The following is a 22,883-nucleotide window of genomic DNA, read 5'->3' as shown; positions in this document are numbered from 1 at the left end:
CTTTGCAGATGTTTTTGCTTTACTTAGTCACAATGAAACTGACTTACGGCTCATCCTTGAGAGGTTCTCAGAAGCCCCAAAATGGTTTGAATTCATGATCAGCCTGAAAAAAAATTGAATTCCTCTTCCAACCATCCCACCAACCACTACTGCTGAGCCAAACATCAGCATTCCTGGTACAAAACTAAAGACTGTCAATTACTAAACATATCTCCACTGTAATATCTCAAACAATGGTTCCTTGAATCAAAAAACTTCGAGAAAGACAGATGTGAAAAGCTGATTGAAAAAAAAAAAGCCAAGCATCATGCCAAGTCTTTCTGCAGCATTCCTAGATGACATGTGCTCATGATGTTACTCCTCACAAATTGGCTTATCTAGCCATAAGAGAATACATGAGGTGCCATGACATCTTTGTTAGAGACATTGTTGTTGAGGCTATGTGGAATGATGTAAAAGTAGCCTCCTAAGCTGATAGCACTATGTAACACTTGCCAGGTAAGATCTTACAATGTGCTTATTAAAATCAGAACCTCTTCTTATCTCCCTTACTCTGAATGACTTTTTATGCTTTGCTACACTGAAATTTAAACATCAGTATGGAGAGACTTCTGAACTCTTCAGACTTCCTTCACTGGGTTTGTATTAGCGTTGCTATCTTGGTTTTATACTGTATTTTATTCTTTCACTTGGACTCAGTAAAATGTGTATGTACAACATGAGCATCAAATGCAAATGGGCAGGTCTGTTAGTTTAAACAATATCTGCAAAAGCCAATGTCAGGAACAACATCATTCTCCCAGGCACACACAAAGAATGATCACCTCAATATTTTACCACAAGTAATTTAGCATTTGTGAGCCTCACTACGAGCAAAAATGGTTTCCATTATAACCCATTTTTTCACATGCTCATAATGGTGCGAGAATTCTGAACTGTGAACATTCCTGTGACTAATTTACAATGTGTTTAATAGTAAATAGGGCTAAGTGTGAATGCAGTTTAAAAAATATCTTTGCCAGATTATTCCTAACGTCCAACTTATTAAAACATTTATAGGAACAGGACATGCCCATATGCCATAAAACTGATTCTGTCCCTTCTCCAAATAACAGCTTAGATTCTGTCCCTTCTCCAAATAACAGCTTAGATAAGGAGTAATTCTGTGCTTCTTCATTGCAAAAAGGTGAATTCAGACTCAATTCCCCCCTTGGCATGCTGCTGCAAACACCAGTTCATCCCAGTGTAGATCCATTTCCAGTCAACTGCATGTCAGTGCAGCGCTCATGTTAAACAAGCAGAGACTAATTAAGAGTTTTTGCTGGTATAAGCACTATTTGGTGGCAGTGAGGGTGGAGGAAAGGAGAGAAAAATCATTTAAAAAGCATTTACTTTTCAGTTCATACCTTTAATTAGCTGCATAACTCCAGGGACTATAATTATCAAAATTGCTACGAGCTTGCAAAAGGTAAGGATAATCTGGATGCGAGCACTCCAGCTGACACTCATGCTATTCAGGACCATTACCACTGCTGCGAGAGAAGACGAGAGGAAAAGTTAAACAAAAGTGTTCATCCCATCGACAGTACCATACATTAGAAATGGAACAATGATGAACAATGGGTGCTTATACATGAATAAAAATGGAGACATCCTAATAACTTTTTACCTCTTTTCTCCTCACCTGCCCTCTCCTCATTCTACGCTAAATGCCTCAGCTGAATCCATCTTTCTGTCCCACTGCTCCAACCATCAATCTCTCCATTATCTGCCTGGCTTTCCATCTCAAATTATAGCTTATCACTCTTTCCATGTCAGAATTGTTAACTGTTGGTAATAAGTGGGCTGATACAACACTTTTTGATTTAAAACAAAAAAAATAAATTGCACAGCCCAGCACTCTGGATCTCAGTATTAATGTTGGTTTGGTTGTAGATTTGCATTTTTAAAATAATAATTAGTAATAAAAATAAAGCTGCTCAGACTCACTTAGTCCCTGCATAAATGTGTCTGTAGCTACATCTCTGGCTTTATTTCCACTTACTCTTCTTCTCATTATTAATCCTCTTTTAGGACCCTGTTGCACCAGGCACAAAGGGAGCATGATGCAAGGAACCTCCCAGCCAACTTTGGGCATTCTCGGACTGTTAATGTAGCTATATCCATAGAGGCGTTGCAATCCTCCACTGCTCAGTTTGGGCCTGTGTCAAGCTCATATTCAAAGACAGAAGAAGAAGGAAATATTCTTGCATCCTCACCCCCAAATTATGTACCCTAACCATTAGGGCAAGCACATTTTCCTTTTAACACTGACTAACACAGAAGATGAATAACGAAGCATCTAATTTTATCACAATTATTCTATGTAATGATATGCCTGTAGGAAAAGAGGAGATAAAGCTGTATTAGTAAATGAATAATTATATAGAGCACAAAAACTTATGGCTAGTCAAAAGAAGAATACGTTTTTTAATCCCTTGCTGGAGGAAAGGGTGAATGTGATAGTTAAAGCCCATCAATTGATTCTCTCTCTGTTTCCATCTAGAGGGACTAATTGAATAAGCTTAACATAAGAATCCTTCCTTACTTCAAAGCCTTAGGAGCACTGGTTTATCTGGATTACTGGCTATCTCACACACCAATGGACTTATAAAATCACAACTCAGGAGTGCCCATTCAGAGGCTGAAGCTTGGAGCTTAGCAAATGTCAGTGCAGGTATTGCAGGTCTGGCCCTGCACAGACTCTCCAGTGCCTAGAATTGCTGTTTCATCAAGTGTCTTTACAAGTTAGGTCTAGGACTACAGATGATGCTTAACCAGCAAAACAGACCAAGGTTTTACTGTACTTCAGAACTGCGACAGTATCATTTGGGCTACAACAAAAACTAAATTGTCTGACTTTTGCAAATTTCCTTATAGTTCAGAATACTTAATTTCTACATGCATACTTGGATCTGGCAATACATATAATATGCTGGGAGTCTGATCCCCCTCAGTGATACCTGACATTGATATTACCTCAGTTGATTTAAGTGTTAAAAGTTCCTCTAGTTCTAAAGCAAGGTAACACTAGTTCTGAATCAGGCCCTAAATGCTTACATATGTCGGACTCACTTGTTTGTTGATCATATACATTTTTACAGTGTAAGTTTTTGAAGCTACCCTTAAATATTTATTGAAAAGTAAGCAAAATATACTTTAAACAACTGATTACCTACACTATGAAAATCCAACATCAGTAGCTATTCAGTGGCTCATTTCAAATTTTCTAGACATTTCAGCTTAGAGTTGTATTGTGGCTCTTGTTCAAGACAAAGCACAGGCAGGGGGCACAATACAAATATAAGATGAAATTTTCAGCCCAGCATTTTAAAACTTACATTCAGCTTATGCAAAGTTCATGTTCCATGCCAGGAACATTCAGTTACACAACTCAGAACGTAGTAAGCAACATGAGCAACTTTGCCTCAAAGAAAACTGTTCGGTACTCACCGTTTTTTAGTAAAGTGATCAATTTTCTTATATGTGCATCAGATTTTTAACATCTGGTAAACAAGTAACAAGAACTAGAGGTGTTCATACAGATTATGTCTACACTGCAAGAAAAGACCCATGGTAAACCCAGGCAGGCCTACCAATGGGGGCGGAGGGTGGAGCGATCAAATGCCCCAGGGTCCAGTAATTTAGAGCAAAAGCAGCATGCCCACATGTCACATTATTGGATTCTAAAGTGAGCAGCAGATTACTGCTGCGACCACGGGTGGGGAGGGGGATTTGCCCCAAATTCGGTACAAAGTGAACCATGTGAGGTGTCAAACAAAAGCTTATGCTCTACTGATTCTATGTATGCTACTCATGTACTTGTGTGATGTCTGTATGTGAAGTTATGAATATGGACTCTGTGCTGGTACTGTGAATGCTCGATGTCAGGCAGAGAACAATGGGCCTGGACTGTCTGTCGTGAGGAAGGAATGTCCAGTGAATGACTATTCTAATTAGTATGGCTCTAGGACAATGGCTCTCAGAGCGGCCAATACACACCTGAGGAATGCAGCTGGAAACCTACAAACCAGCCAGGACATAATGGCTGCTGGTATGTGAAACACAGATAGGTCACTTGACCATGTGACCAGCTCCAGCATGGGAGACACCAGGAATGAATATAAAATGCCATGAGGTGGTCTTGTCTTCAGTCTTGCTCCTGCTTCCGGATGCAGCCTTGCTAGGGACAGAGAGCCGGGAAGGACTACTGACCCATCCTGACATAGGATATACAACAAAGACTTCTAAGCTAGCAGTTTGTAACATCTCTGCTAAGAGCCTGCATCAAGAACTCGGTGATTGATATATGTAATGTATTCTCCTTAACAATCTTACTCTCAACCTTTTCTTTCTTTTATTAATAAACCTTTAGATTTTAGATTCTAAAGGATTGGCCCAGAGTGATCTTGTGGGTAAAATCTAAGGTATAAATTGACCAGAGATCTGTGGGTGGTTCTTTGGGATCAGGAGGATCTGTTTGGGGTAGGTGAGATTGGGTTCTATAACCTCTCACCTGTGTGTAGGCCCAGGCTGACTGTGGCACAGGGAAAGCTGGGCTGTCTGAGGGGTTTTGCTCTTGAGGTTTCCTGCTGGCTGGATTGGAAGCTGAAGCGCTCTGTGTGATTGGTTTGTGGTCTATTTGGGAAAGGTCTCCAGACGAGGGTTGTAAGTAGCCCTGGTTTCGAGCAATTTGCCCTCAGTAGATGCCCTCAGTGGTGCCCAGACCCGGCCCGGTCCGTCACACCACAGCTCTACATTGTTGGTGGAGTGCTACGTGGTGTGCTCCGGACAGCACTAAGAACAGATGGGGGGGGGGCTCCTTCTGCCCAAAGCCCCATCCTTTCTGTAAGCACAGAGCCGCCACCCCTACATACAGCTTTCCTAGGGGTCTAGTCGGCTCCCCTAAACCCAAGTCATGTGATTTGGGCTCACACAAATCCATAGAGATAAAATGTTGCAGTTCAGACATTCACCGCAGAGGTCTCCAGCAAGGAAGGTTTCTGAAGCTGGACTTCAGTGCAAGCCTGAATAGGGTTGCCAGGTGTCCGGTTTTGAACCAGACAGTCCAGCATTTGAGCTTTCTGTTTGGGAAACAAATTGAGAAAATATAAATGTCCGGTATTTTCTAAATAAGGTGTAACGTAGATTGTGATGTAATGACAAGTGTGTCCGGTATTTTTGTTCAAACCATCTGGCAACACTAAGCTGAATACAAAATATTGTAATTTTATTGCCCTCTGACCTGAGCCTGTGAACACGTCAACTGACCAAAGGTCTAAGACTAGGGGCCTCAGCTTTTTTATTGCCGTTTAGACATACCTATTGGTTTAGCTCATGCACAAATCACAAGCCATAAATTCATAGGAGGTGTGATGGGGCATCTGTTCTGCACTGGCCCTTTAAGGGTTAAAACCCAGCCCTGGGAGAGGGCTGGAACTGTGGAGCCAGCAACTGTGTCTAGTATGAGCCAAATAGGACCCAGCTGAGGGCTGTATAAATAAAGGCTCCTGGCAGTGTGGAGACAAACACACTCTTGCTCTGGCTGGAGAGCAGAAGGGACCTGGCTACCAGGGAAACTAGAGGCTTCCTGAGACAGGGCAGTGCTGGGAAGAGGCAGTCAGAGCTAGGGAGCTCTGGCAAGACCTCACTCCCAGGCTGCAGGGCCTGAGAATACTGGTACGGTAGTTAGAGCAGGACTGGGGAAAGGCAGGCAGAGCTGGGAAATCTCTGGCCATGCAAGCTCCCAGTTCTGCAGGGCCTGAAGCAAGGCCTGAGTATACTAAGGCTGCAGAGAACCAGCAAGGGCAGGCAAAGGCAGCAGGTCCACACCCCCTTTCTAATGATAAGTGGCCAATTCAGGCTGCAGTTTTCCCTAGTGGTAGGGGCTAGATGAAGACTGGCAGTGGGTCACTGAGGCCAGGAGGGAATTGGGACCACCCATATCCACCTGACCCCTGAGTCTTAAGTTCTTTGACTAGCCCAACCTTCTGTCCAATGTCCACACTGTCATGTTTAGCACACAAGGTCTAGCAAAGCTAGGACAAGTGTGTCTACCTGCAGTATTTGCACTTGTGGCTTATAATGGCCATGTGATTTTAGAGGAGGGAGCAGATAGCGGTAAATAGAAGCTATGGGGGAAGACCTGAGCAGGATATGGAAGAGGCTATAACAACGGTGCCAATTATCAAGCTAGGAGCTGTGTACCAGATCAAGAGTCCCTAGGTAGCATCCGAGTGGTTTGCATCCACACCTAGGTTACATCTAGACTACCGCGTTTTGTCGACGGAAGTTTTGTCGACAGATACTGTCGACAAAACTTCCGTCGACAAAGAGCGTCCAGACACATTGAGTTCTGTCGACAAAGCAAGCTGCTTTGTCGACAGAACTCCGTAGTCTGGACGCAATGTTACAGGCAATAACACCTTCTGTCGACAGAGTTCTGTCGACAGAAGGTGTTATGCCTCGTAAAATGAGGTATACCAGCGTCGACAAAACTGCTGAGTTCTGTCGACGTTATGTCAACAGAACTCAGTGGTAGTGTAGACGCTGGTATAGTTTTGTCGACAAAAGTCCACTTTTGTCGACAAAACTAGGTAGTCTAGACACACCCTTAGATCCTACTGTCATTTGCCATAATGACTATGAATTGTGGCATGGAGGTTCACAGGATGCCAGCGCCTTATAGAGACACCCCATCATGAACTGATCACGAACAAAAAAGTGTCAGGTTTTTTTGTTTGTTTGTTTTCAGGAAATCTTGGTAGTTCCACACAGCTGTGCTCACCATTCTTTCCCAGAACAATATGGCTTGTGTTTAGGAAGGAGTTTATATTTGGATTATTTGATCCTGGAGCAGAAATCAAAGACAAAGGAAATGTGAGCCAAATACTCAGGGTAGCCCTCAACTACACATGAACAAGTTAAAACCTCTTAAATCATACATGAACAGCTGATCCATTCTCAGATGATAGCTTCGTACAGTTGAAACCTGTTTACCTTCTCATTTGATGTGGAGCACAAATAAAGTGAATAGAACTGGCTCAGTTTATAGTGTATATATGCTCAGGTTACACAGTAATAACACAATTCAATATACTTATATAATTAATTTAACCCCAAGAATGCATATTTACACACTCAAACACTGCTATGCTCTGTGTGTAAATAGCATTCACTCTCTCTGTCCTAGAGTTGAAATTACATGAAATATAGGCCGTTTGGCCCTGCAAACTCTGTAGTGAAGGGATTTGGAGAAATTGCAAATGTGAAGGCGATGCTCAGCTTTCATTTAAGAAAAAAAAGTATGTTTTTAGCCCTCTGCCTTGCAAAGATCAACTTGGAAAGCACAAACTGACATCAAATGATTGTTAAGTTTGAAAGGAAGAAGCAGCTAGGTTCCTCTTCTGTAGCCAGAGCCTGGGGCAGAGGGAAGAATCTGAAGATTATCCTCCATACAAGCATTTTTATGTATAATGAATCATTTAAGCTTCGGGTGTAGTCACAAAGAATTCTCTCACAAACCCTCACTAAAATCCTCAGGCTGGCTCTGGGCATGGAGGCCAGGCAATTGTGGGCAGTAGATGGCGCTACTTGGTGTAGATACAAGCCATATGCATTCAGTCTGCCCTAAATTGCTATGGTTTGGTATGATTGCCGGGGGAAGGGGAGGGAATTTTGTATCTAACATGTTCTACAGTGCTATAAAATAATAAATAATTAAGTAATGAGGGACACTGTCCAGGAGCTCAGTTTTAGCTCTTATCTGAAATATGGCAACTGCAGCAGCATGGTGCCCCCTAACACAATATAGGACACAGTTTTAATGCCACTCTAAATATCACCATCTGAATCATTAACATGACTGTGAATTTTTCTGGGAATCTTCCCATCCAAATACTAATCCAGCCCAACCCTTTTTATCTGGTAAATCTAGCACAGGGAGAAGATCAAAGGGTAAGGCGGTAAGCCTACAGAACAAAATCTCCCTTAATACCAAAATGCACAGTGCAATCATGCTTCCAAATATTTTATTCCCATATCAAGTGCTAAAGATAACCTGGGTGAGCCAGAGATCTATAAAGAACAGTCTTATCACTCTGCATAATCAGCCATGGTAGCCAATGGAGAAAAGTGACAGAGAAGTGGATAAGTAGGACAAGAGATAGGGTAGCTAACTTGCAGCTTGACTTAGATTATATCAAACCCTTGAATAGAAATAGTCTCTGATCTGGACAGGTGACTTTGTATACAGCCATGCTACTACTACTAATCATTAAATACTTTAGATAATTATGTCCGTATAAGAGTAACAGTCAGACTTTCAGATCCCTGAGTATATGTGCATTAATCTGATACAATAAGCAAAATGCTACATTGTTACAGAAAAATAAACACTAAACTCCAAACAACAGCATTTCCCTTGACATCTTGTTGGTCACATTTACAAGACTTTCTACAGGAATCTCTAGTTTCAGTGAGACAGTAACTGATCCTACCTGCTCTGCAAAACTCTCTTTCAGTCACCATAGCAACAATTTGCTGTTGACTCCAAATTCCCCTCAGGGCATCATTATTTCAGGATAACTCCTCCCTCCTGCCACATTGCTTCTTTGCTTAATTATTTTGTGAAATCCTGGCTTATCACAGAGATTTTCAATTAAATTAAAAGTAATAAAAATACTAGTTTAAATTGTTCACTTTTTGTGAGTTACATGCCCTTAACAAAACACTTTAATGAAGTCACCCCATAATGTTCCTTCTGTCTCAGTGACCTTGAAGTTCTTGAACATCTGCTTTACTCTTATCTTTTCCTGAAATACTTTAGGCAGATGTAACTATAAAAAAAACTAATTAACCTCAAAAACTCAAGCTCTTAATTCAATTACTCATATGGCTTCCGCATAATTAAAATAGAAAGAAATGTGGTCACATATTGATTTTTTTAAAATACTCCTGGAGGAAAAGAACTTCTACAAATAACTTGTTTCTTTACACCTGAGATTGGAAGTTCAAGGTCAACCCGAATCTATCTCCCTAAATAAGAGAAAGTCATTGGCTGTAATTACTTACACAAAACAAAACTTTCTTCCTGTGTGACTTAGACTGTTTTGTCTTCACTCCTTTTTCATCCCTTTTATGTTGTTTCTAATATATTTGCTGCCCAAATTAAAAACACTGCCATTCTCATTCCATCAGTAGTGAGCACGCGAACATAGGTGGTACCTATATGCCAGTTGAATAACAAGGTGGAATAAAAAGACTAGAAGGGGCTGTTTCTATTGCGGGTGTCAGTGTTATATCTGCGCTGAACTCCAAACATACTCTGATAGGAGATGGCTAAGCTCATAGCTTACTGAAATACAAGCTAGACCTGGGCAGGAAATCCTTTTCCTCTCCCCAGAAAACTTTGAGATTTTAAAAAATGTCCTGTTCCATATTGAAAAGCTTCAATTTAGTCCCAAACTTTTTCACCATGAAAAATGATCTTTGAGAGACCCTCCCCCAGAAAACTCTGTTGTGGCTTCAAGTCCCTGCCCTGCCCTGACTCTCAGGCTACTGGGTATTTTGGGGTGGAGCTCACTCAATTTCCCCTTGGAGATGCTCCATTTTATGTAATTCAGGCCTCAGCAAAATATGGCTCACGGGCCAGATCTGGCCTGCCAAGCCACCAGATCCAGCTTGCAGAGGCATCAGCGAGCCCCAGGCAGGCTCCCCTGCTTGCTCTGCAGCCCCTCTTGCTGTGCAGATATGCAGCTGCCGGGCTTCCTTTCTGTTTCAAAACTAGAGGGAAGGAAGGAAGTTTCAGGAGCCGCCCTGGCTCCCAGCACAATCCCATTGGTTGGTTTCTACCCAGAACAACAGCCAGCCAAGAAGAACCATGCCCTCTCTCCTCGGCTCAGTTATTCACTAAAGCACATGGCCAGGCAAGGAGGCAGGCTGGCTGGCTAGGAAACGTTTTAAGCTCTTCAAGCCTTAGCTTGGCAGGCAGGCAGGCAGGGTGGTTTGGCTGCTGGCTGGTAAGTCTGCTGGTCACAGCTTGCCCCTGGCACTCCAGCCCCTCCCTGCCCCCTGCAATCAACATACCCAAACCCTCTATCTCCCTCCTGCACCCATACCCCTCCCAGATCTGGCACCCCAATCTCCTGTCCCAGATCACAATCCTCTTCTACCTTAGGTCACATCCCAAACCCCTGCACTCCAGTCCCCTGCCCTAGGTCACAACTACCTCCTTCACCCAAACTCCCTCCCGGTAAGGGACTGAGGTGTGGGAGGGAAACTGGAGTCTCCAGTCTCCCTCCCATACCCCAGTCCCTTACCCCAAGCTCCCCCCTGCACCCAACCTCCATCCCAGATCCCGCATCTCCTCCATTATTATCATGGAAGAGTTCAGCTCTCATCCACTTTCCAACATCTTGGAGTGACCCCCCATCAGAAATTATTGCCCACCGCTGGTGTAATTACTTAAATATTCAGTGGGACAGATAGAGACTGACTCTATGGCCTGGTGGTTAGGGCACTTACCTAGGATTTGAACCTGCATCTCCCATATACCTAGGCCAAACAAAAAAACAAAAAAGAGCTCTGCGTGAGCTCGAAATCTTATCTTGCTCACCAACAGTAGTTGGTCCAATAAAACTATTACCTTTTCCCTGTTGTCCCTCTAATATCCTGTGACCACTGTGACTACAATAACACTGCATGTGATTAATATTTAATTTATACAAAGTGAAACAGTTCCAACAGAAGAAACAGAAAGATCAATCCTAGGACATGCAGTAATTCTGTAATGGTTCATATCAAGGGACTATCTATTCAATGCATGACTTATTTTCTACTTTAACATCACCTTTACCCATCCCCCAAAACTTAAATTTAATACTTACTGATGCCAACAGCTGTTATAAGCTTAATTGCTAGGTCTGGAATTTCACATTGGATAAAAAATGGTTCCAAAATATAGCGTCCAAATGCCAAGGATATCACTGCTGTCGCAGCAGGGCTACAGTAGACAGAAAGAAAGAATAAAAAAATTATAGTTAATCTACAACAGCAGATAAACAACTTTCACAGAGGATCAGCTACTTTATCATCTTCATTATCAAATTAACTGCAATGTGTCCTTTTAGAACTGTGTAAAACCAGAGTGTCTGAACATAGTGGAAGTTCTCAGGAATACGTAATCATTTATGTTTTGCACAGGTACTATTGAATTGTCATCATCACTTTTATCAGCATGGACTGACTTATGACTTAACTGGTTGTAGCATAATCAGAAATGAAACACATTGGGGATTTATCAACAAAGTCCTTTATTCATTCCCTTTAAGTCAAATAGGATCAGGTACCAGATATAACTGGTATTTAAATCCAACATTATAGACGTTTATGTGGATAGAAGTGCAATGTTTGTATGCATCTCATTCTTCACAAGGGCTTTTCAACAAAGTTCAGAGGTTCTGCTTTATTCAGATAAGCACCGTGAAAATATCCAACACTTCTACTCAAGTTCTAGAATATTTAATTGGGAATATTTAACTGTGTCACTAAATTGTAATTGTAAATAGGCTTCTGTGAATCAGTTTTGCTTCCTTTCCTGGTCAAAAGATTCGGGTCCCTTACATTACTGGAGAATATTCCTCAAAGAAAGTGAAGGAGTACTTACTGCAGAATGAAATGCGCAGAAAGAAAGTCCATATTACAGAGACAAGTGATTTGATTTCAAGAGCAGAAGATAGCTCACATCAATATATACAAGAATATATTAATAAGGAATATGCCTCCTTCACTTTTTTAAAACCAGGAGAAAGTTAACATGAGGCCTTAGTATTAACCTAGGTATTGACATCAGTTTGCCCTGTTATTCTAGGTTGGATGTAGTCATGGTTCCCTACAGAGTGGAGTTCCAATAATTGTTTCCGGAAATATTATTTCTACCTTCTAAGATGGCTATTTGTGCTTCCATCACCACGTTACAAACAATAAGGAGCTAAAGGCCAGGGATACATTTCATCTGATTTCCCTCGAGTATGGCCCAGCCTGTTCAGATTAATGATATAGTATTTCTACTTCCTCTTGTGGTCAAAATCAGGAAGTACAAAAAGTGCTTGCAAATTCAAACAAAAGAAAAAAGTTAAGTTTACTTTTCAGTCAACATTCATTAAAGGTTTGGCACAGTCCTGAGGATAGATGATGAAAGTTTACGATATTTTATATTAAACTTGTTCAACAATCCCTACCAGAGTATCTTTATTGAAAAGTTTTAAAAACTAAACAAATGGTGAAACCAATAAAAATTAAGCAGGAACATGTTGAAATTGCCCTAAAAATCTCTAGAATTCAGACAGACTTTTACTCTCTGTTTATGGAATTTATACATTGTAAAGAATGGTAACAGCTAATATCCCTGCAATAAAATTTGATGAGACAATTTAAAAATTTTATTGAGAGGTTATTATTGTCTGGTAAATTCCACAAGGGATTTCTGAAAAGAAAAATATTTTCTTAATGTGTGATGTATCCACAATATCACAGATTGTGTTGAGTGAGACTTTAAGCAAGCAAATGGCAAAACTATTATAGAATCTCAGAAACTAAAAAACCTATTTAGTTTCTGAGTTAGATAAAGGAGGGATGCTATTACAAATACTTACCCCTCCCACACTAGCCCTGGGCAGGGAGGAGGGGGCAGTTAATGGCTTAGCAAACACTAGGTCCTATTTCTCTTCTCATTTACTTGTCACTATTATGGGGATGTCTGCACAGCAGGGCACAAGCTGAATGAAGCTACACAACTTCAGCTATGTCAACTGTGTAGCTGAAGTTGAAATAGCTTTGTTCGGCTTTTGGAGCTGTCCACACAGCAGGAATTCAAAGGAAAACACCTCATTTGATTTCCTTTTCTCCTCGTAAAATGAGGGTTACAGGTGTTGGAGTAAGAAGTCCCCCATCTCGACATTATTTCAAAATAATGACTTGCTGTATAGACATGCATTTTGTTATTTCAAAATAACACCAGTTATTCCAAGATAACACTTCTGTGTAGATGTACCCACATATATTAAACTTCAACTAGTTACCTCTAATTTACAGAAATAAGCAAGAGGAGAAACAAGCATCCCAGCATATTGCAGTTTGCATCAGGTTGTTTGTATTACTATAGATCAGCCGTCAGACCAGATCTTTTGAGTAGCCACACAGACAACTTCCTTCTTGAATTCCAGTGCTCTCTTCAGAACCTTATCTAATCTTTTTACAAAGACCTTCTCTTAAAGAGATAGTGATGATTAGCTGCACCACTATTATTTTTACATCCCGACTTCTCCTAAACTGTGCCTGCAATAAATACTGTGACTTGAGCACTTACATGCTCTCATTTTTCTGGAGATTGTGCTAATAGCTGCAATCCACAATTAAGAAATCAGAGGGTCAAAGCAACAATACACTTTGCATTGCCCTGCAAAGGTGAAGAAAAGTTGGCAGAGTACAAGCACCTTATGCTTTTTTTTTCTGCTTTCAGTAATAGGCAGAAAGAGAATTTACCCTTTGCAAGGAAGGAATAGTAACCATGTACAGAGAGAAGCAGGAAAAGTACCAACAGCACATACTATAGCTCTGAATCAGTGCAGCATTTACTTGAACTATGCCATTGTCTAACATATGGTTTAAGCCATGTTAGCAATGTGTTTAAACATCTTGGGTCTTGCTAGCATGGTTTCCCTGACTTGTGACTAAAGAAGGTTTTTTTTTTGCCTGACATGGTTTTATAATACACAACTGACATCGTTTCGGGGGTGGGGGGGGGGGAGTGGAGAAGGGGAGGAGAGAGGAATGTCCCTGAATGCACTCATTAGAGAAAGAGCTTGTGAAATGTTTTATTCTGGATTGTGGCTGCTCACTAGTCCATAGTTTTCATAATCCTGCAGTCTGGCAGAGGAAAAAAGGCACAGCTGAGGAATGTGTGTGTGTATCTAAGGAGTGACTTCAGTCAGAAAAGAACACAGATACATTTTGGAGGACTAGTTCTTTTTACAACAATAACCGCTTTGTTCACAGCTGTCGGAGTCAGAAATAAAATTCTAGACAGAATTTCAGCAATGTGGTTCTGATAACTGCAAGTCATAACAAATGGCCCCCAGAGTTATTTCTCAGAATTATTGATTCAAGGAAGCCTTGACTTTATTCTCACGCAGAGTTTATATTTATTTGGGTGTGGGACAGGCTGTGACGATAATGAATGTTCTCATGACATCATCAGGAAATTGACACATTTTAAATAAACTTTGAATTCAGAGTGACTTAGCATTATTACTGCTTTTAACCAACTCATTGGGTACTAGAATTTGGATCCTTGCCTAATGCTTGTGTAAGTACTGCAGCGAGATCAGCTAAAGCATGTGCACTGTGATTAGCATGCTGCTTGAGAGGAAGTGAGTCTTATTAAGTCTAGGAAGATTTGAAATGACCTGTGTTTATTTTATGTAGATGAATTGTCATAACTATATAGAGAACAAGAACTTCCCACAGAACTAGTTCAAATAGATTTGAAAGGACTTCTATAATCATTTTGAATATGACAATTGATATCCATTAAAAATGCAGATCTTGGTTTGATATAAAGAGATGTATTATTCTTTAAGGGTTCAACAGTGTATACAGTCATTGCATAAGTCACAGAGCAACACAATAACACAGATTCTTGGCCCAAGTTAAGTATCCAGGGACTTAAAGCTACTTTACATGGACAGCTGGAAATTCTCCTGTTTTAGAATAATACCCGAGTGGTATAAAGCTGACATAGCCAGCTCCAAATTTCCCACACCTCCACAGACAAGAAAATGTGGGGGCATGGACAGAGCACATGGTGCTCTGGCAAGCCATCACCATCCTCTAAGGATATGTCTACTCTACTAATAATGTTGACCCCAGACTTGGACCCAGAGTCAGGACCCCACGAGGATGAAGGGTCCAAGCCTGAGTCAAACCAAGACCCAGAGTTCAAGCCCTGTTGCTTTGCAGTGTAGGAGTCCATCAAAAGTATCCCACACTTTTATGGCCCAACTTCTTTTGTCCTCTAGACTGTTAAGTTTGGTGAACAGTCAGGTTTTCCCAAAACTGCACCATGACCAAAGGGCTAGAGCAGCCATGTTTTGGAAGAGTAATTTGACTCAGGTTTGCAAAATGCAGTTTAGATGCTCAAACCCAGGGTTCAACAATTCCTAACTTGAGGTTACAAATGTGTGTAGATACTCAACCCCTAGGTTAACAAACCCAAGTTCTGCTAACTAAAATTCCATTAACTCTGGGTTACACTGCAGTAGAGACATACCTTAGAAGACAATGCCTGCCTCTACTGAGGCAGGTAAAAAGATAATTTAGAGCCTCCTTTGCCTTCCTCCTCAATTATGCCAAGCTAGTGTTCAGTCCCACAAAGTTTACTAGATAAATAGGCAGCCAACACATGACATACTAGATGATTAAAAGTTTATTTTATTTATTTTAATTTTATTTTATTTACATATTTTACCCCGCCTTTCTATTTAGAATATTCAAGGTGGCAAGTTTAGTCCAGTGGTAGGTGATAACTTTATTTACCTGAGCATCTGCAGGTGCAGATGCTTACAGCTCCCTTTGGCTGCGGATCACCATTCCCAGCCAATGGAGGCTTTGGGAAGTGATGTCCCGGTCCATGTCACTTCTCCAAGCTCCCATTGGCTGGGAACGGCACTCCACAGCCATCAGGAGCTGCAAGTGCCCTTACCTATGAAGATTCATGTAAATAAAGCAGTGGCAGCCCACCAGGAGCTAACCCTGGTGAGTCATATCCAGCTTATTGCCCACCCCTGGGTTAATCCTTTAGAGTATTTTTAAATATAATATTTGGGTATCACCACTCGTACTGACATGAGTGAGCTATGTAGGCTTTGCAGAAGAATTGAAATCAAGCAGCAGAATTTTTTATGAAAACCAGTTCATTTTAAATAATTTTTCTTAAAAATATCTTGAAGCCAAATCATCAGCACTGGCAAATGAAATAGAACCAATAAGTGTCCTGAAGCAGAAATATTAAAAGAACATAGCTGGAAGATCAAAATCCATTTGATTATTTCTATCCCCTGGTATCTGAGTTTTCCCTTTGTATTTGAAACTGCATTGGCAGTGCACAGAGAAAGTAAATAGAACCCTCAACAAGCTTACCGTATTATAAGCAGTTCCACCCAGACTCTAACAAAAGCCAGTAATGGCCCAAATGCCTCCAGGATATAAGTGTAATGGCCACCAGATTTCTTGATACATGTTCCCAACTCAGCATAGCACAGCGCACCTATGGAAATGTATTTAAAATTGAAATAATGTATCACGTGACATAACCAATAATATTTATTTTAAAAATTTGTGATACTTTAGTATTAGGAACAGACTAAACAATAGTGTGTAATTTATGGAGTATTTTTTTCTGACAAATTTCAACATATTTCTTCAAATAAGGTTTCATAAATACATTTTTCATTAGTTCAGTTAGCCCTGTAAGTGGCCAGCTATTTGTGTGTAATTTATGCAATGATGTTTTTCTGTAACCCACTGTATAGACAATTTGTAACTACAGTTTCTTATTACTCAACCAGCTCTAGTGAACAGATAAGTTAGCATGACACAACATTTTTACCTGTCTGGCTATCCCACAAACAATGACGAAGGCATGTCCGCACTTGGAGCGCAAGGTGTGATTCCCACCTCAAGGAGACATACCGTCCTAGGTCTCATCAAGCTAAAACTAGAATATGGGAGCATGAGCAGAGGGAGGGGCAATGAATCCTTTGATAACGAGCCCTTTCAAACACTCATTCTGCTGTGATTCCATCCTGTTTACAGCAATCTAGCTACACCCTCTTGAGCTGTGAATCCCATCACAGCTTGAAATGTAGATGTACCCCAATTCCAGTGACTAGGAAATACCATTGATTCAGTCTCTGCTGAGATTACAAGGGCCTAGACACTGTTTACTAGTGCTGAGGCATGTAGATGGAGCAATGTCAGGAAACGTGTAGTCAGGACTTCATGCTATTGGATGGTAAATGTGTTGTTTACAAAGCCTAGCAACCCACCCCCAAAATCAGGTTGTTCACTGCTTGCATGTTACTGCATTTCTTCCTCGCTCTGGGAAGCTTCTATATTTCCTTAAAAGAACAGCTGACTTCACATTTCCCTAGTAAGAGGAATCCTTCATTCTTCGATGTATTTATACAGGTTGAAATAAAAAGAAAACCAGTGTTTTGTTATTATTTTAGGAGGTCTGCTCCCTCAAAAAAAGTGATTTGGTCCACTGTGAAGGGACTGTAAGAGAAATCTACAACACCATGACAACCCCCAGAAAGCTCCCAGAGGCTGCCACATGCACAATATGCATTCTCAGCCTTTATGGAGCAAACAACAACTTGCACTAAATATCCTTAGCCATGTGCCATCCCTCCATTCTTTATATCTGTTGGCATGTTTAATAGGCCTTCACACATTTGAAAAGCCAACAGATTCTCAGTTCCATGTATGGACAGCATCAGTCAATGAGAGATTTATCAGCATTAACAAATACAGTCAACCTGTCCATTAGTGTGCACACAGTATTTAAGAAGCCTTTGGGAACCAATGGTAAAGTGATATGGTACATAGTATTATGAGTAGTAGTACATATGGAGTTATCAATTATGTGTTTCCTAATTAATTAATGTGAAAAAGAACAATATATATAGTACCTTAAATGTCCAGTGTGATGTGGTGACATGCATACATCTGATATAGCTATTGCAATGCAAAAAAAAATGCCACATTATATACAATTTCAGAGATGGATTTGTAATTTAAAGAGCTTCTGCTCTGTTCTTTTTCTAACAGCAGTGCATTCAAGCATATGTTTTAATGACAACTACTAGGCATATCTCATTTGGTAAACTTTTTTTCAGATTATTTAGGGTACCTGATAATCTATTTACAGTCACATTTAAGAAACCAATTGACAGATTTTTCTTTTCTTGCCAAGCACATCTGGACAGATGCAATACACAATCGCTTTGAGGTAACTACTGTATTGTTGCCATACATGTTTCACAGACACCTTTACTGATTAAACAGGTGATCTTTCCATAAGATTTTACCACAATATATAGTGTAGGAGAAGTCTCCATAATTTACTACATTTTAATGTCTAGCTCATAAAATGCATAACTAAATTAAATTATATAGTGCTATGTTGAGGCAAGTTCTATATTTAAATTTAATCTAAAGGCCAACGTCTCATAACTAGATTCCAAGTTATGTATCAGCTTTCACTTCAATTTTGGAAGAGGGTTTCAGTCTAAGGTGGAAACTCCAAAGTTCTACCATTTTTGGTGCATTGGCATAAAAAAAATAGTTCAGTTTCTGTTCAAAATTGATCTTTTATTCATCTATGTTTAGGGCCTTAATGTTCCTTCTTAACAGATGATGCCTCTTAAGTCCACAGAGAGTTTACACAGGATCACATTTACAGGGCTTAAGCCCTGTTTTACTCAGTAATTGCCATCAAGACCACCTGCCAGGAAACAAGGAGTCTGCCAGAAAAAATGGCAGTAATCAAAACCCCTCAGTATGTGTTAACTGCAAAGGTCCATAACTTTTTGTGACATGTTTTTCCATAGAGATATCGTGAGTTGGCGAATAAAGTGAAAAAAGAATAACTAAGTTCTTTCTCACTTACTCACTTGCTTGCTAATAAAAAATTTATCCAGCAGGAATTATTCAATTCAGAGCTTACTCTAGTCAGTGGGGTACTGGATCAAGCTATCTATACATTTCACAGGTGTTCAGACTGACTGGCCCACATCCCCAACTGCCAGCACCTTGCAAGAATGTTGTAAACTGGCCGTTACGGCTGGAACAAAAAGTCATAAATAAAACAAAGGATTGTTCCTTCTCCCGTTACTGAAAGAAACATTATTTCATCTTATAATAGTTATAAAAAGGTACAACAGGGTATTGTCTCACATTGCTTGTAAAGATATAAGACTGAATGCGCAGTTCTATATGCCATTTACAGACACTATTAAGTAACAAACCATATCTGTAGCCTTATTGGTCCTCATATATCAGATTGGTCTGTGATATTCAATAGCAGGGGGAAAAATTCACCAGCTGCCCCCCAGGATCAATTATAAACTTTCACCAACTTACCAAACATGGAAAGGACACCACACACTGTCCAGACAATCAAGGACATTCCCACACTGCCTGTGTTCTTTAGTATCCCTTTGGGAGAGATGAAGATTCCTGCTCCAATGATAGTGCCAATTATAATGGAAACCCCTCTTAAAAAAGTTACTTTCTTCTTCAGCACCACTTTTTCTTCCTGGGATGGCTTTTTACTGTCCAGAGAGGGCAACCTGCCAATAGATTGCCCCTGCAAATAGCTTCCATTAGAGACTGTGGAGAGAGCAGGTTTCCTGAACATGCTATAATGCCACCAACACAATTAAAAACAAAATAAAAAAGTTTCTAGCTAGCACCCAAGGTTTCTTCCTGGATCTTTGTGCTCTCTTTCTAATTGCTTTCACTCTTTCTCCTTTTTGTTACTTTTCAAGCTGCTGCTGCACCCAGGTATAACACTCTGAAGGTGTATTTTAAAATTCCCTGCTGTATAAATACTACTTAGTAACACCTGTCCTTTCACGTTGTTAGCTGGTGCTGCTCTCTCATTGGAAACCAGCTCAGCTTCCGCATGGACTTGTATTTAAGCTCCTGTCATACTAAGTTAGTCCTGCTGAATGATGATGCAAATTCTCCAGGTTTGCATCAGCCACAAGAAAAGGCTCTGGCATTACTCAGCATTTTCAGATGGTAACAGCATGTTGCACAACTGATTTGAGCTTCTTAGGAAGAACAAAGCTCTCACTTGAAAGGAAGCTTAACGAATCAGAAGGTAGTATATTACTGTCAACACCTCCCCCCCCCCCAGATATATTTAAAGCAACTTGTAGTTTGACACAAAAGCCTGTTTTTAAAACACAAAGATCTTTAGCCAGAAGGAAAAGAAAATCAAACAGAATGCGTCACATTTGGTTCTATTCCAATTTTTTTCCGACTCCTTTTAAGCTAACAAAGGTTTTGTGAGTTTCAACTTTTATTTCTGAGTTCTTTAGTTTTCCCCAAATCTATCCATTACATGTAAATTTACATCAAGACTACATACCTTTACATAAAGATTACATATAAGCCATTTGCTATCTTGTGTTGCCTAGCAACAGCCAAATCAGACTAGTAAAAATCCACTGTACAGTAATTCTCACATGTAACAGAGTTTCTGGGATGTTTGTAAGAAACTCAAAAATGAAAATACTCCTTCAAGCCAGGTAAGCCCTCTTGTTAACAATCACAGCAAATTCTTTCAAGATATGAGAGCAAGAGGTCTGCATTTCAGAGCACTGATTTGTCATGTAATAATGTCTCAAAGCAGAAACGTTATCTGATTTTCATGTCACCATAGTGTCTTCCTGAGTGGATTAACTAATCTGTGCTTAGATGAATTACTTGATTGCTAACTCAGCTACATCGCTTTTTTATATTTTGATTTAAAATCAAGTAACAATTTAAAAAAATCAGCTTCCACTAAAAAATCAGTAGTTCTTGAGCACTTACAACCTCATCTTGGGACAGCCGGTACAGTATATGCCACAGGAAAAAAAAATCCTATGTAGCAAAACTATCACAGCTGCTCATGGCTTTGGGGTCAATCAGCATAATGAGAAGTAGTTATTGCCTTGCATGTTCCTTTTGCAGTTATTGCTTCATTAGCTCTGAATAAGAGGAAAAAGATACTAGCTAAACGTTTTGTCATTTCAGAAGGCGGCACTGAGCTCTAAGCACAACTTCTGTGCTTTTAAGTGTATCTCAGACACAGTAAATATTAGAGCATCATAGCAGTGATGTTTATGGTGCTGCAGTAAAAGCTGAGTCAATGTTTTTAAAACCTCATATTTTCAGGGGTTATGACTTGCCTATAATAATTTGCAGAGTGATAAAACTAGGCATAAAAAGCCTGGCTGTTTTTAACATACAGAGAAACAAACAAAAATAGTTTTTTAGCATTGGATATATATTTGTAATGCTATAATATTTTTAAAGGGCTTATTCCTTCCTTCACACCCCTCCATCATGTATTCAACAGCAACTCATTTTATTTCTCTTCTGTTTTATACTTCTCATCAGCACATCACTGGGTAAGAGAATATTGCTTTCTATTAATGCATGAGGTAGAGGAATTCCTACAGAATAATTCATTATGGTCCCTCTACTAGCCATACATGCAACTCTACCAGCAATTGAAGCAAGTGACTTGAACTACAAGCCAAGCCAGATCAAAGAACTAGCCACTAACCTGTGCTGGCTTGAATACTTAAATTTAAAGGGGCTGTATACTGAACAATCACAAGGAGAGCTGGTCAGGAAATATTTAACAAAATGATTTTCAGCCAGAGCATATCATTTTACCAAAACTGAAACTTTCCTAGGGAATGTGTCAGTTTCAATGACACTTTTGTGAAGAATTGGTTTCCCAAGTCCAAAGTGGAATGTCTGGTCTAAATGAGAGAGAGAAAAAGCAGCCTAGAATAGCTAAGAGTCTGATGACTGGGAAAGTCACCTAAGATGTGGAAGACCTAGGCTACATCTACTCTGCAGCTCTTTCCGGGTATACTGGAGGTATTCCAGAAAAGCTATGCCGCGTCTAAGCAACGTATCAGCTTTTAAAAAAAAAAAATCGGAAAAGCCAACACGTTCTTTCACCATCCCTATAAACCTCATTGTATGAGAAAGAAGGGATGTGCTGAAAGAGGAGGTTTTTCCAAAATCTGGCACGTGTAGATGCGCTAAATTTCAGAAAAGCCTCTTCCAAAAGAAAAACAAACCCCTGCCAAAGAAGCATTACACTGAAAATGTATTGAACAAAAATCAACTATAAATGTTGCATGTATTTGGCATGTCATTTCATGCAGTGTACGAAAGGGTGCTAAATTCTGGGCTTTTATAGTAACAACAACCTCGTGTAGGTACACATACTTCAGACTGGCCAATCAGACTGATTGGTTTAGATTTATTTTTAATTAAGCGTTCTGGTGCTTTTCTATTTTTCTTTTCCAAATCCTTCACTTTTGAAGACTTTCCAGTAACAGCATTTATAACTTTTATTAGATTCTGAGTTTCCCAAATGCTTATATCAGCATTTTGGGGTTATTAGAGCCAGAGAGATTTAGAGTAATTTATGGGATGAAAGTCAGCAAGTATGGCACACAGCCAGCCCCAGAGTAGAGGAGTATTTGAAGGAGTCTTAAAATCATGTTTCCATGCCTTCCCTGTCCAGTATATTCCTTAGCTGCAGCTGAGACTCTCCGACACTCTGTTCTTATATGTCCATACCTCACCTGCTACATTTTGAGGGCTCTTGTAATATAAACAATAACTAACAACAGCACCTCAGTGAGGACACAGAAGGTGAAGTTTGATTTTGAGTCTCTAAATTGGTCCAAGAAACAACCTGAGGGAATCAGGACAAGGCAGTGTTTCTTTGTCAATTTCGTTCACATACTTCCCAAATTGTAGAGTCCAAATTTCATTTTATATTTTTTTTTACACAATAACAAGATAGAGATGTCTCTTACTGCCCTGACTCTTGCCAGTTACATGATCTATAATTGAAGGAAGTACTTTTATATCATACTTCTGTCTCACTATCTGTACCGGCCTAGTGCATGTCCTAGGGAGGTCATATCTACTGGCATCCTGCAGGGGTCAATGCTGGGTTTGGTACTGTTCAATATCTT

General features: G+C 40.0%; 1 protein-coding gene across 1 annotated transcript in view; it reads right to left on the bottom strand.

Moving 5' to 3' along the window:
- SLC7A11 (solute carrier family 7 member 11) overlaps nucleotides 1-19,942 on the bottom strand; it is an 87,322-nt gene extending 67,380 nt beyond the window's left edge. Inside the window, exons 1-4 of the mRNA XM_006124420.4 lie at nucleotides 19,243-19,942; nucleotides 16,237-16,363; nucleotides 10,926-11,041; nucleotides 1,407-1,532 (exon numbers count right to left, since the gene is read on the bottom strand). Coding sequence (XP_006124482.1) covers nucleotides 1,407-1,532; nucleotides 10,926-11,041; nucleotides 16,237-16,363; nucleotides 19,243-19,519 — 646 coding nt within the window. The 5' untranslated portion in view covers nucleotides 19,520-19,942. The remainder of the gene's footprint in view (nucleotides 1-1,406; nucleotides 1,533-10,925; nucleotides 11,042-16,236; nucleotides 16,364-19,242) is intronic.
- Nucleotides 19,943-22,883: the final 2,941 nt, after the last annotated feature.

This window comes from Pelodiscus sinensis, chromosome 5 (genome assembly GCF_049634645.1).
Source record: "Pelodiscus sinensis isolate JC-2024 chromosome 5, ASM4963464v1, whole genome shotgun sequence".
Lineage (NCBI taxonomy): Eukaryota > Metazoa > Chordata > Testudines > Trionychidae > Pelodiscus > Pelodiscus sinensis.
Note: the sequence above shows the minus strand (reverse complement) of the source record. Positions and strands in the feature narration are given on the sequence as shown.